The 13274-nt window shown below is 48.0% G+C and overlaps 1 protein-coding gene across 1 annotated transcript; it reads left to right on the top strand.

Moving 5' to 3' along the window:
* Positions 1-667: 667 nt before the first annotated feature.
* Positions 668-7531, top strand: LOC143692253 (uncharacterized). The gene is made up of 3 exons (XM_077172161.1): positions 668-1299; positions 3563-3664; positions 7046-7531. The coding sequence occupies exons 1-3, from the start codon at positions 668-670 to the stop codon at positions 7524-7526; spliced, it is 1215 nt and encodes a 404-aa protein (XP_077028276.1). The 3' UTR covers positions 7527-7531.
* The last annotated feature ends 5743 nt before the right edge of the window (positions 7532-13274 follow it).

Here is a 13274-nt window from a genome sequence, read left to right as displayed (position 1 = left end):
CACTCTTTCTTTTATGTATTTTACTGTATTTTAGTAACACAGCTCTGTCGTGTCATGCAGTTACCCAATCTCTCATCTCTTTTAATGGAAACTCAGTTTTTTCCTCTCTCTCTCATCTCATATAAAACTTTGTATACTAGCCACAGGAGGTAAAGTCATTAGCCTTAATTACTCCTTGTTGATTAATCTGTTATAAATTCCTCAGCAAAGTATGTGAACAAGTAGAGTTTACTAAAGCAATAAAAGAATGCAATAGATTATGAAACAAGATATTTACATTCAAATGTTATTTTGAACACTGCAATTGCTGAACTGCAAATATGTGGAAAATGTGAGGAGGATCTCTTATTTCACTGAAAAAACAGGAAAAAGAATGATGTTGGGAAGCTTATGCATCATGATAACTGTTGCAGTGTGTTTTGTTAAGTTATTAGGTTGGTTTGTTCCAATCCCCTTCTGTCTGAAAATGGTTCTGCCCCAGTTCTCCCTTCCCACCTTTGGAGCTGTCTGTCTTCCTGGCTCCACCTCAGCCAACAATGTATCCCCTAAACTCTGCCCTGGTTTCCCTGGAAACCCTTGTATCTTTTCTTCTGATCCCTCCCCAGTACCCTGCCAATTACTCTCACTCCCCACCCTTACTGCTAGAATGTTCCAGCAGGGGAGTTCGATGGTTGGCTTAGGGACCGGGGCCCCTCCCCAGGGCCCCTCCCCAGAATGTTTCCCGTTGGTGTTGCCCACGTGTCAATCCCTTGGACCCCACTCCCCACTACACCCCCATTGGCCCAATGCCTGGCACCTCCCTTGTTCTCCCTACCCCTTAAAACTTGCTGTCATCCCCTCCCCCCGTCTTCTCCTGTCGGTGCCTCTGGGATTCATTAAAGCCTGGATTAAGCCACAGTTGGAGTCCGCCTTCTTCTTTCCACTGCAGCCTTTACTAGACTCCGTCCTGCACAAGGTGTGCCTACAGCCGCAAGCTGGGCACTGCCTTAGGTGCTATCCCGAAGCCAGCTATCGGGAAAAGCACCCCCTCGTGCTGCTAGCAGTGCTGGTAGCTAGCCGGACACTGACAATTGAGTTGCACTGCTGCAGTTCTTGGCGCCCAACGTCGGGGTCCGAGGACATCGCCGGACCCTGCGGACGGAATTTTCAATTCCACTGGCCGCCGGACCCTGTGGGAGCAGACCCCTTTTTGGTGGGTGGCGCTCCAGGGGACTGGGGATGGCAGCTCCTTGCGCCCGAGGAGTCGTCCCTCAGCGGAAGCTGCCACCCTTGGATTTCTTTTGGCCCTTGCCGGGATTGGTGAGCATTTCTCTCTTTTCTCTGTCTTTTTAACTAATTTGTCCCCAAGTGGACCCTCTCTCCTTTTCTCGCTGCACAGCTCTTTCTCCGCAGGGACTGGTGGGGGGCTCTTTCTTGTTTTCTTTACCCATTCTTCCCGGGTGGTGTGCACTGCGAGCCAGAGATTTTAACATCTTTCACCATGGGCGCACGGTTGTCTGCGGTGCAGAAGACGGCTTCTGCCCAAGTTGTGGGGTTCCTTTCTGGGAGGGGTTTCGTTGTTCATAAAAAAGTATTAAAAAAGTTAGTGAAGTGGATATTTTCCCAATTTCCTGACGCTTCCCCGGAGCAGTTTCGTGACTCCCCCTTTTGGGACGCAGTTTACAGCAAATTACAAAAGGAAATTAAATCCAGGGATTCCTCTCTAGCTGAGATCAATTATTGGGTATTCTAAATCAGGCTAGTGTTAAGATCTTCGAAACTGGGAAAAGGTTCCATGAGTTCTACTTTGTCCCCTTGTTCTCCCTGCCCCTCCACCCCTAACCCTTCTTCCTCCCCTGCTCTTCCTAAAGCTGGGATCTTGAGAGGAGCAGCTCGCCCCAGCATGGCGCGGAGTGGCCACCATTCCCCTGGCTGCTCTCAAGGCTCCCAATCCCCCCGCCCGAGGAGTCCTGGCCAGACTTCTCGGGGTTCTTCCCACTCCCCCGCTAACCCAGTTCAAAAAACCCCTGTTAAAACCCCAGTTCAAAAAATCCCTGTTAAAAAATCCTCTGCTCAGTTTCAGCTCCCTCCACAAGATGGCTCCTGTGGAGCCCAAGATGGAGGGGGCCACATGGTCTTTCCCACCTTTTCTCCTTCTTTCTCCCAGAACCCCCTCCTGTCCCTCAACCCCTCCCAGCTTCCCTCTGCCCCTCCTCCCTTGTCGGTCCCTCCCACCCCTCCTCCCTCTTACTTAACCCTGCCCCCTGACTCCTCCCTTGGGGCGGGAACTTTGACATCTGTGTTTCCCGCCCAGCTTGCCCAGTCCTCCACCCAATCCTTCGGCCACTCCCCCTCCTCCCTCCCTTCCGGTTCCCATGCTCCCCCTTCCGGTTCCCAGCTTCGGCGTCCGGAGGGGGAGGGGTGGGAACCGCTGAGCCAGAGCCGGCTCCTATTCCATCAGCAGCTCCAGTTACTTACCATCCAGAAGGGGAGAGAGGAGTGGTGGCTCAGTGGACTCCCTTCCCGCACCATCAGATTAAAGAGCTCTGTAAGGCCCAAAAGGATTTCTCCCGGGAGAGTGAGTACTTCCGGGGGATCCTGAAGGCCACAATAGCAGGGCCGTTTTCTCCTGTCTTCTGAACCCAACTGAATTATCTATATGGGAGACAATATGGAGAAGGGAAGTGGTAGAGGTGCTACCATCATTGTGGGAAAACCCCCACACTGGGCATGACTCAAATGGGGAGATAATTTCAATTGATCCATATGTGTGGCGTGGGGAATTGGGCAGACGGGCACACTCAGGCGAGGGTCATCCCTCCTGAGGCATTGCGGGAAAGCAGTAAGGCGGCAGAAAGAGCCTTCCTGAGATTACCATCAACTGCACCCCCCATTTCCTACTCAATAATTAAGCAATGCGCAGATGAACCGTTCATTGTATTTGTGGAAAGGCTTCGCAAATCTATTGAGTTGCAGGTGAAAAGTGAGGGAACCAGAGCGGAGCTCTTAAAGGAGGTGGCCCGTACTAACGCCAATCCTGCTTGCAAGGAGGCTATCCTTAGCCTCCCACCAGATCCTCCGCCGACCGTGCAGCAAATGATTGAAGTCTGCGCGCGCCGGGTCACCATAACATCAGGAGACCCGGACCAGAGGGCCCGCATGCCACCTCGCATGCCAGCTGCTGCTGCTGATACCCTGGATGATTCGTTAGTAGACGCCACTCCTGTCAATGACCACCCAACACCCCGATCCGCCCCGGGACCACATGGGAAGGCAGTCTCTCCGTGCCACCTGTGCGGCAAGCTAGGGCACTGGATGCCAGACTGCCCCCTAAGGCGGGAGTTCATGGATTTTAAAAGGGGGAAATCACAGAGGGGGAATCCCCCACAAAAAAACTAAAGATTGAGCGCAGTCCCCCCTTGCGCTACGATAAAAATAAGGCGGGTTCAATAACACCTTGCGGGGAGGGGAAAGGGGGAGAACCGCCTGTGCCCAATGCTATTTTCTCACCAGACTTGACCTGTTTAGCCTGTCTTGAGCCACAGCCTATTCTGACCACAACATCTAAATCTGCTCCCTATAGGTTGCAGCTGACTCGACCTCTGCATCTAAGAAACACTGATTTCCAGTTGGTGACCGTGTGCCCAGAGTGCCCCGGCCAGTGGAGACGGCTCAGACATTGTGGGTATGTTGTTGTCGGAGACACAAAATTCACTCCACTCGAGATCAATGTCGTCCCGGGCTTGTTGACAGCTGACCCAGGGAAGTTCTCGATGGGGCTGTACTGTGTCCGCCCTCCCCTCTTCCTCCCCAAAGGCCAAGTGGTGGCACAAGCCATCCCAGTGCCAGAGCTGAAGCTGAGTCCAGAGCTACTTTCACCATCTCAACAGACCAGCTCTCCGATGGTAGCCTGGGGTCAAGTCTTGGGGAGAGAAAAGCCCCGAATTACTTGCCAACTCTTGAGGGGAGGGGACCACAGATCAATCAGAGGTCTCCTGGACACAGGGGACACAGGGGACACAGGGGCAGATGTGACGATCATTCCCTCTCGGGAATGGCTGTCACATTGGGAACTGCAAGACGTGGCTGCTCGCGTACAAGGTGTTGGGGGTACGCAATTGTCCCGATGATCTAAGATCATCGTCCAAATTCGGGGTCCGGATGGGCAATTGGTGTCAGTACGCCCATTCATTTTAGACTACACGGAACCCCTGTGGGGGAGAGATCTCCTCGCCCAATGGGGAGCCAGAATTGATCTCCCGACGGCTCCCCAGATTTTTCGGGCGGCGGCCACTGAAGAGCGCTCTACCCAGAAACTGAATTGGAAATCAAATGAACCAGTGTGGGTAGAACAATGGCCGCATAACAAACAAAAATTGAAAGCGCTCAGTGAGCTCGTCCAGGAGCAGTTACTTAAAGGAAACCTGGTGGAGTCCATGTCAGCTTGGAGCTCCCCAGTGTTTGTCAGCAAAAAACCTAATAAAGACAAGTGGCGGCTCCTTCACGACCTCCGCAAAATTAACAACATCATTGAAGATATGGGACCTCTCCAACCAGGGATGCCGTCCCCAGCGATGCTCCCACAAAATTGGAATCTGGCTGTCGTAGATATAAAGGACTGTTTCTTCCAAATTCCCTTACACCCTGATGACACACCACGTTTTGCCTTCACGGTTCCTTCCATCAACCGTGAAGCCCCAAGGAAACGCTACCATTGGCGTGTTCTTCCACAAGGAATGAAGAACAGCCCTGTCATCTGCCAGTGGTATGTGGCTTCCTTGCTGTCCCCAATTCGTACAGCCTTGGAAGACGTTATCATCTATCACTATATGGATGACATATTAGTTTGTGCTCCGACCGATGACATACTTGCCCACACGCTTGACCTGACAATCAATGCATTGATTGCTGCAGGGTTCGAGCTCCAACAGGACAAGATTCAGCGGATGCCACCCTGGAAGTACCTGGGTTTGGAAATCACCAAGCGGACCATTGTTCCGCAAAAATTGGCTATTAAAACGAAGGTAAAGACCTTAGCGGATGTCCATCAACTGTGTGGGTCTTTGAATTGGGTGAGGCCCTGGCTAGGCATTCCAACCGAAGACCTAGCCCCCCTTTTCAATTTGTTAAAAGGGGGAGAGGAGCTCAGCTCTCCCAGGTCACTCACCCCAGAGGCCCAGGCAGCATTGGAGAAAATCCAGGAATCCATCTCGGCCAGGCAGGCCCACAGATATCAACCGGGTCTGCCATTCAAGTTCATCGTTTTGGGGAAACTGCCACACCTACATGGCATGATCTTTCAATGGGACAAACCAGTTAGGGGCAAGGACCAAGGCTCGAGAGACCCTCTTCTGATTATAGAGTGGGTTTTTCTCAGTCATCACCGGTCCGAGAGAATGACACAGCCACAGGAGCTGGTGGCAGAACTCATCCGCAAAGCAAGATCGCGGATCAGGGAGCTTGCAGGCTGTGATTTTGACTGCATTCACATTCCCATTCAATTGCGATCGGGCCAATTCAGAAAGAAAACCCTTGAGAGGCTGCTTGAGGAAAACGAGACACTACAATTTGCACTGGACAGTTAGACCGGTCAAATTGATGTTGATCGGCCGGCCCATAAATTATTTAATCAGGACGTCCAATTCACATTATCAATAAAAAAGGTTCAGAGTCAAACCCCTCTGAAAGCCCTGACCATTTTCACTGACGCGTCCGGAGCATCCCATAAGTACGTAATGACTTGGAAGGATCCTCAAACTCAGCAGTGGGAGACTGATGTTGCTAAGGTGGAGGGCTCTCCACAAGTAGCTGAGTTGGACGCTGTCGTCAGAGCCTTCGAGAGGTTCTCTGAACCATTCAATTTGGTTACAGATTCTTCATATGTCACAGGTGTAGTGTCCAGAGCAGAGAACGCAGTCCTTCAAGAGGTGTCTAACGTACCTTTGTTCAATTTGCTCTCAAGGATGATTACTTTAGTCTCCCACCGAGAGCAACCTTTCTTTGTGATGCACGTCAGATCACACACTGACCTGCCGGGGTTCATTGCAGAGGGCAATCGAAAGGCTGATGCCCTTGCTGCCGCAGCCCAGATGACCCCACTCCCTGACATATTCAATCAAGCAAAGATTAGCCACCAGCTGTTCCATCAGAATGCCCCTGGCCTCGTTCATCAATTCCAACTCACACGAGAGCAGGCCAAGGCAATTGTGGCTACATGCCCCCAATGCCAATCTCATCAGCTTCCGTCCCTCAGCTCTGGGGCAAACCCCAGAGGCTTGTCTAGCTGTGAAGTGTGGCAGATGGATGTGACTCACGTCCCCTCCTTTGGCCTGCTCAGTTATGTTCACGTCTCTGTTGACACTTTCTCTGGTGCGGTCTGTGCTTCTGCCCACACAGGGGAAAGAGCAGCGGATGTAAAAAAGCATCTTGTGCAGGCCTTCGCTGTTCTGGGCATCCCTAAGGTCATCAAAACTGATAACGGCCCAGCGTACAAATCCAGGGAGCTAAGGAGCTTCCTGCAGCAATGGGGAGTAGAGCACAAGACTGGCATTCCCTATTCCCCGACAGGCCAAGCCGTGGTAGAGAGGACCCACCAGAGCCTGAAAAGGGTACTCGAACAACAACGAACAGCTGTGAAGGTGGAGTCCCCTCACGTCCGGCTGTCGAAGGCACTCTTTACCATCAACTTTTTGAACTGTTCATTTGATAACTTAAATCCCCCAATTGTGCGGCACTTCGGTCACCATGAGCAGCTGCACCTAAAGGCCAAGGCTCCGGTTTTAGTCAAAGATCCGGAGACCTGGAAGACAGAAGGGCCATACGACCTGGTCACCTGGGGAAGGGGATACGCCTGCGTATCCACCCCGTCAGGTTTAAGGTGGGTGCCATCGAAGTGGGTCAGGCCCTTCCTCCCTAAGCGGTCAAGACAAACCAGCAGTGCGGCACAGGTGGAGGAAGTCTGCTGGAGAAGGAAGCGCAAACCCTCCTCTTCAAACCTCACCCCACTCTGAGGGCAGAACCAAACCTCAAGCTTTGTTTTGTTAACTCTGTTCTCTTGATGTTTTAGTTATTCCCTCCGGATGGCTCCCTGTTCAGTTATGTTCCTGCTGGCCATCGTTCTGTGGCCCGTTATCCCACCTGCGAGCCCGTGGATCATCCCCCAGCCAAGGGCCAACGTTTGGAGAACTCTCGCCAACGCCCTCGGCCAAGAACACATTTGCCTCAGTATGGCATCAGCAGAGGACCCGATGTCGACCTGCCTCGTGGGGATCCCTCTCTCTCCCGACGAGTTGCCCTCCCCTTTCAACTCCTCCCTTGTCCCATTCGTGACCCAAATCCTTTCTCACCATAGGAATCCCAGAGATGTCTGGAGGGATGGAATCAAGGGGCTGGCCCCTTTGACCTCTGAACCTCCAGAGCTGGATTTGCTCGGCTCCGCTAATGCCTCGCTTTGTTTTCTGTTTTGGTTTTCCCCAGCCCCCTGGGACAGCAGGTATACTCGTATAAAACCAATAAAGAACAAATATGTTGCTGCCCAGTGGTGTTAGACGGCCATTGAAATACCCATTGCATCCACCCTGGGAAGCGAGCCGCTGTCCCTACCCCAGGGAATTTTCTTTATTTGCGGAGACCGAGCGTGGGCAGGCATCCCCTCTCGCCTGGTCGGAGGTCCTTGTACTTTGGGTCGGCTGTTGCTGTTTACACCCAACCTGACCAAAATTAATGATTGGAAGGTGAAAAGAGCCGCCCCGGAATCAGTCCGGTCCAAAAGAGACCTTAAGGATCTCGATCCGGAGTGTGACTCTGAAATTATCCATTGGTCCAAGCCAAAAATTGTAGCCGTCACCTTGTTTTTACCTTGGGTGTTGGTGGCTAAGTCACTAGGAGAATTGGCTCACCTAGAGTGTTGGGTTGCTAAGCAAGCCAATCTTACATCAGCCACCTTATCAGACCTCCTATCAGACGAGGAAATAACGAGGAAGGCAACGCTCCAGAATAGGGCAGCAATTGATTTCCTGTTGCTTTTACATAACCATCGTTGCGAAGAGTTCGAGGGCCTCTGCTGTTTGAATTTATCATCCCGGGCCGAAGACGCGAGAGCCTCCATTCAAGAAATGCAGGACATGGTCCATCAGATCAAGCAAGACACATCGGATTGCCTGGGGGACCTTTTCAAAAACTGGGGCCTCTCTGGCTGGATCGGCTCGATCTTAAAGACAGCTTTGCTAGTCCTGTTGGTTATATTCATAGTTTCGGTTGTGTCAACGGTTGTTTGGAGATTAGTTAAAGGACTTTTGGTTAAGTTGACTTCCCCCCCTAATGTTAATCAAGTGTCGGCCGAAGAAGACAGACAGTCTATTGAGTTTCAAGACGCTGAAGACTTAGACATGGACTCTGAACTTGAAGGTCAAGACCCGCAAGATGTGTGTTAAGCCTTCACTTGATTTTTCTTTTTTTAAACGAAAAAGGGGGAGATGTTGAAGTGTGTTTTGTTAAGTTATTAGGTTGGTTTGTTCCAATCCCCTTCTGTCTGAAAATGGTTCTGCCCCAGTTCTCCCTTCCCACCTTTGGAGCTGTCTGTCTTCCTGGCTCCACCTCAGCCAACAATGTATCCCCTAAACTCTGCCCTGGTTTCCCTGGAAACCCTTGTATCTTTTCTTCTGATCCCTCCCCAGTACCCTGCCAATTACTCTCACTCCCCACCCTTACTGCTAGAATGTTCCAGCAGGGGAGTTCGATGGTTGGCTTAGGGACCGGGGCCCCTCCCCAGAATGTTTCCCGTTGGTGTTGCCCACGTGTCAATCCCTTGGACCCCACTCCCCACTACACCCCCATTGGCCCAATGCCTGGCACCTCCCTTGTTCTCCCTACCCCTTAAAACTTGCTGTCATCCCCTCCCCCCCGTCTTCTCCTGTCGGTGCCTCTGGGATTCATTAAAGCCTGGATTAAGCCACAGTTGGAGTCCGCCTTCTTCTTTCCGCTGGTTGCAGCCTTTACTAGACTCCATCCTGCACGAGGTGTGCCTACAGCCGCAAGCTGGGCACTGTCTTAGGCGCTATCCCGAAGCCAGCTATTGGGAAAAGCGCCCCCTCGTGCTGCTAGCAGTGCTGGTAGCTAGCCGGACACTGACAATTGAGTTGCACTGCTGCAATAACATTGAAGTGTGTTCTAAAAATTTAGATCTGTTTCTTCAGTTTATTATTAATGTGAGTCTAAATTTTATCATTCAAGAGAATTTGTCCATCATGTCTGCTTGCCTAACTGATAGAGAACCATTGTTTTAACAAGAGGTGAAAGTCCCTTCTTTTCTCTGATGAGTCAACATGTGTCTTTCACAATAAGGTGGCCTCAGCTAAGGAACCATTCATTTCATGCCAAAACACATATATTACCTAAGATACTTTCTACAAATGTTTGTTCAGAAGAAACACCTTTAGCTCATCATTCACCTTTCACTGACAGTAGACATGGCAATAGCTACCTTAAGAGCCAATGTTTTTTTCTTCTAAAGATATAAGACAATTCAGTACAAAGACAGGATGCAGCTTTTCTGTACAGATCTAGAAAATTCTGTTCCTCAGTGTGTTGATTTTGGCATAGCCTAATTTCTTGGTAGTGGAGGAGGCCACAGGGGTAGTTTCTGTGAGAAGCTTCTAGAAGCTTCCACCATGTCCAAAGAGCTCTGATGGCTCTACAGACAGACATGCCACTGGCCCAATTAGAGAGGCAGGCAATATGTCTCTGTGATGACATATTTAGGAAAAATATAACTGTGCACATGCAGTTTTTTTCTAGGGGTGGAGAGGTGCTGCTGCCGGGGGCCATCCCTGGTGCAGCTTGTGCTGATGCACCACCAGAGCTGCCATCTCCATGCAGCCCAGAGTGACCTGCTCCTAGCCAGCCACACTGTGGACAGAAGGGCAAGAGTAGAAGCGGTGGCTTCTCCATCACAGTGCCCTGAATGAAGAGATACATTAAATAGTGCCAGCACTTGTGGTGGCCACCACTGCCTGTGCAATGGCAGCGGGGCCACAGGGCTGGCAGCAAAAGCATGACAAGTGACTCCCTGACATGGAACTTAGATGAAATCAAGATCCTCTCAGTGCCGCGGGATCCTGCAGGAATCTGAATTAGTAGAACTTGTTGGCAATGGTACCTACAAGCAGTAGTTTTTCTTCCAGTCAGAGAGGAGGAAGTGAGGTTGTGCGAGAGAGAACAACATGGCAACACCAAGGTCAGTGGAAAAAAAGGGAGGGGGAGGAGGTGCTTCAAATGTCGGAGCTGAGGTTCCTCTGCAGGCCATGGTGAGGATTATGGTAAAACAGACTGTTTCCTTGTAATGCATGAAGTCCATGGGGGATGCAGGGATCCACTCACACCCTGTGGGAAAAGTGCTCACACAGGAGCGGATGGATGCTAGAGAAAACTGTGAGCCAGTGGGAGACCCAAATAGAGAGAGCCCCTTTGCTTCCAGAGATAGAGAGGGCCTTTGCTTCCAAACTAGAGCAGCCTATCCTTCAAGGACTGCACCCTGTGAAGAAGTGACCCACACCACAACAGTTTTGGGAAGACTGTTTGCCTGTGGGAGGGACTCCACAGCATAACAGGGAAAAAAAATCCTCTCGCTGAGTGAGCTGAAGATCTCAAATGATGAATTGACCAAAACCCCCACATGCTGTCTCCCTGCACTGTTGGTGGGAAGGAGGGAAGAGCTAGGGGAAAAAGATGTTTTAAGGTTATTTTACTTCTCGCTATTCTTCTCTGATTCCGTTAATAATAAATTCACCTTATACCTTTAAATTTGAACCTGTTTTGTCCTTACAGTGTTTCTCTCCTAATCGTTATCTCAACTCATGAGTCCTTTGTTAATATTTTTTTCCATCTCCTCTGCCCAAATGTAGCAGAAGAAGATGAGTGAATGACTTTCATGGGTGCCTGGTGTTTGGCCAGTGTCAAACCATGACACTCAGTTTCTGTTTATATTTGCATAGCATAGGAAGGATGATACAGGCAGTGTTAAGGTCATTAGTAATGCAACAAATCACACCTAGTCAGAAAGTCTAGCTGCTCAGTGATATTAACAAGACTATTCACCTTTACTTCTTTGCTGGAACTCCTGGCTTGACCTCATCCTTGAGAAGCTGTCTGATTCACTGGGCTGAAGATGCCCTCAGCTGTCCCTCTGGCCAGTCCAGATCCACAGCTGCCCCATGGCAAATCCCCATTGATCCCACTGTCCTTGCCTTGAGGAAGCAGCTGGTCCACTTTGGAACACAACACAAATGCAATCTTAAACACAAATATGTTAGCTTATGTATGATACTTATGTACTGATACTTAATTTATTTGTAGGCCTTTCTTCATGTGCTCTTTGGCATATGACCTAATAAATTCATCCTCTTCACAAAGAAGTCATATCACATGATATGATACACTGATACTCACATAAATAGAGAAAAAAAACTTGGCTAGATTCACAGAGTTGAGAGCTTATAGTTCAAATCCATGTCCTCAAAACCAAGGCACTGCTACTCTTGCCTCTTTGTAAGCTAGACCTTTACTATAAATTTGCCTATTCACCTACTTTTACCAAAATGTTTACATCCGGGCACCATATCTATCTACTTTCTGACTGTGCTCAGGAGTTCTATGCCTAAGTCCTACCAGAAATCAGAACGTGTCATGTTTCCACATTTCTGAAAATCTAATCTAAGAATCTCACATCCCCTAAAATATCTTGTGAAGACATGGAGATGTCTTCACCTGCATGACCCACACTCAGGCAGGGTGAGATTGATGCCATACCTTTACTTTACCCAAGACTGAAGGCAAACTGTGTTATAAATTCCAGCTATCCCTAAAGGAACACGAAATGAAATGTCTCACCTCTCAAGATAATGCCATAATTCGGTAATCACTTATTTTTGAATTAGTCTTTCTCAAACCTGTCCTTGTTTGGTTAATCCCTAAACTGAGGATAACTGCTTAAAAGTAAGCATCTAAATTATGAAAATACAGAATCTCTCCTCATAGAACAGCCCTCTGTACCTCATGTTCCAGTCCTTACTACAGATAAACTGTCCTGACTTTGATAAGTAAAAGTACATTACACTTCTCAATTCCTGCATGCATAAACTGCTGCTTTAGTTCATTATTTATAGGACTACTCACAAGACCCTTAACAAAATTAATAGGTATTATTAATTCATCCCTATTTAGTCTCCATCGAATTTGACTGTCATAGGATTCAAGATTCCCTATTTGCCTCAGTGACATACAGTGCAATAAAAAGGCTATTACAGATACAATCATGCCTCTGTTTATCAGGGTACTTGGTAGTTTCGGAAATTAGTAGTGGATGATATTATATAAACTCTTAGGTATGAAGAAAGGAACTAGATTTATTTCACCCAATACAGGAAAATTTCATTTACCTCTAAAAAAACCAGTCTGCCAATATAAAAATATTTCAAATTTACTTGATCTGATCTTTACAGAAAATAGAGCCTTCTAATTTGATCATCTTTTAATTTTGGTAGATTTTTTAGAAGTGTTCCTGGAACAGCAAAACTGAATGTAGGAATGTCCAAGCAGGTTGTCGGACCAACTAATAGCTAAGTCTTTTTCCTGCTATTTTGGTAAGTGGTCCACATATTCCTTCTTAAATTAGTATGTTAAGTCAGTTTTGATAATCTTTATTTCTATCTTTTGAACAATACTAACAGAAACAGGCACTTTTGGAATCTAATCTTTCCTTTACATTAGCCAAACCAGATTTTATTTCTTGCACTTCTGCCCTCCAATCATAGGCATTTCAGGTTTATCTTGAGAACTGCTGATTAGTGTAACAAAGTTTATAAAAAATATGTTGTTTTCTTTTTTGCCTTTGATGTAATGAATGCTCATTCATTTTCATTATTATATCATATGCAAATAGGCATGAAATGTTTATTTATTAAATTTATCTTTCCTCTAATGTTGAACATTTTCATGCTTTTCAGTAATGCTAATGTCAAAATTGTCCTTAGGATCCTATTTCCTTTATATCTTCTCTATTGTTAAATCAAAATACTGAAGTTGAAAAGCAGCATTATCATAGTACAAAACAGCAAAACCAAGAAATGCAAATAAGAAATATAAGGTGCTTATAACTACACTTTCTTCTCTGTAAGGATTAACTCTATGTTCAAAGGAATTTTTGGCCAGCTTGTGACTGCAAAATAATATCCAATTTATACGTCTTCCTATTATGATAAAAATGAATTGTTACAGTGAATTTTGTACTTGTAATAAAA

The sequence above is a fragment of the Agelaius phoeniceus genome, chromosome Z, assembly GCF_051311805.1.
Source record: "Agelaius phoeniceus isolate bAgePho1 chromosome Z, bAgePho1.hap1, whole genome shotgun sequence".
NCBI lineage: Eukaryota > Metazoa > Chordata > Aves > Passeriformes > Icteridae > Agelaius > Agelaius phoeniceus.
This window is presented reverse-complemented; position numbering and strand designations above follow the sequence as displayed.

Excerpts from the sequence above, each read along its gene's own strand:
- LOC143692253 (XM_077172161.1), top strand. The coding sequence starts at position 668 with ATGGTTGGCTTAGGGACCGGGGCCCCTCCCCAGGGCCCCTCCCCAGAA. Across the intron at positions 1,300-3,562 it reads TTTGGCCCTTGCCGGGATTG|GTTGCAGCTGACTCGACCTC; the intron begins GTGAGCATTTCT and ends TGCTCCCTATAG. Across the intron at positions 3,665-7,045 it reads AGACGGCTCAGACATTGTGG|TTATTCCCTCCGGATGGCTC; the intron begins GTATGTTGTTGT and ends TTGATGTTTTAG.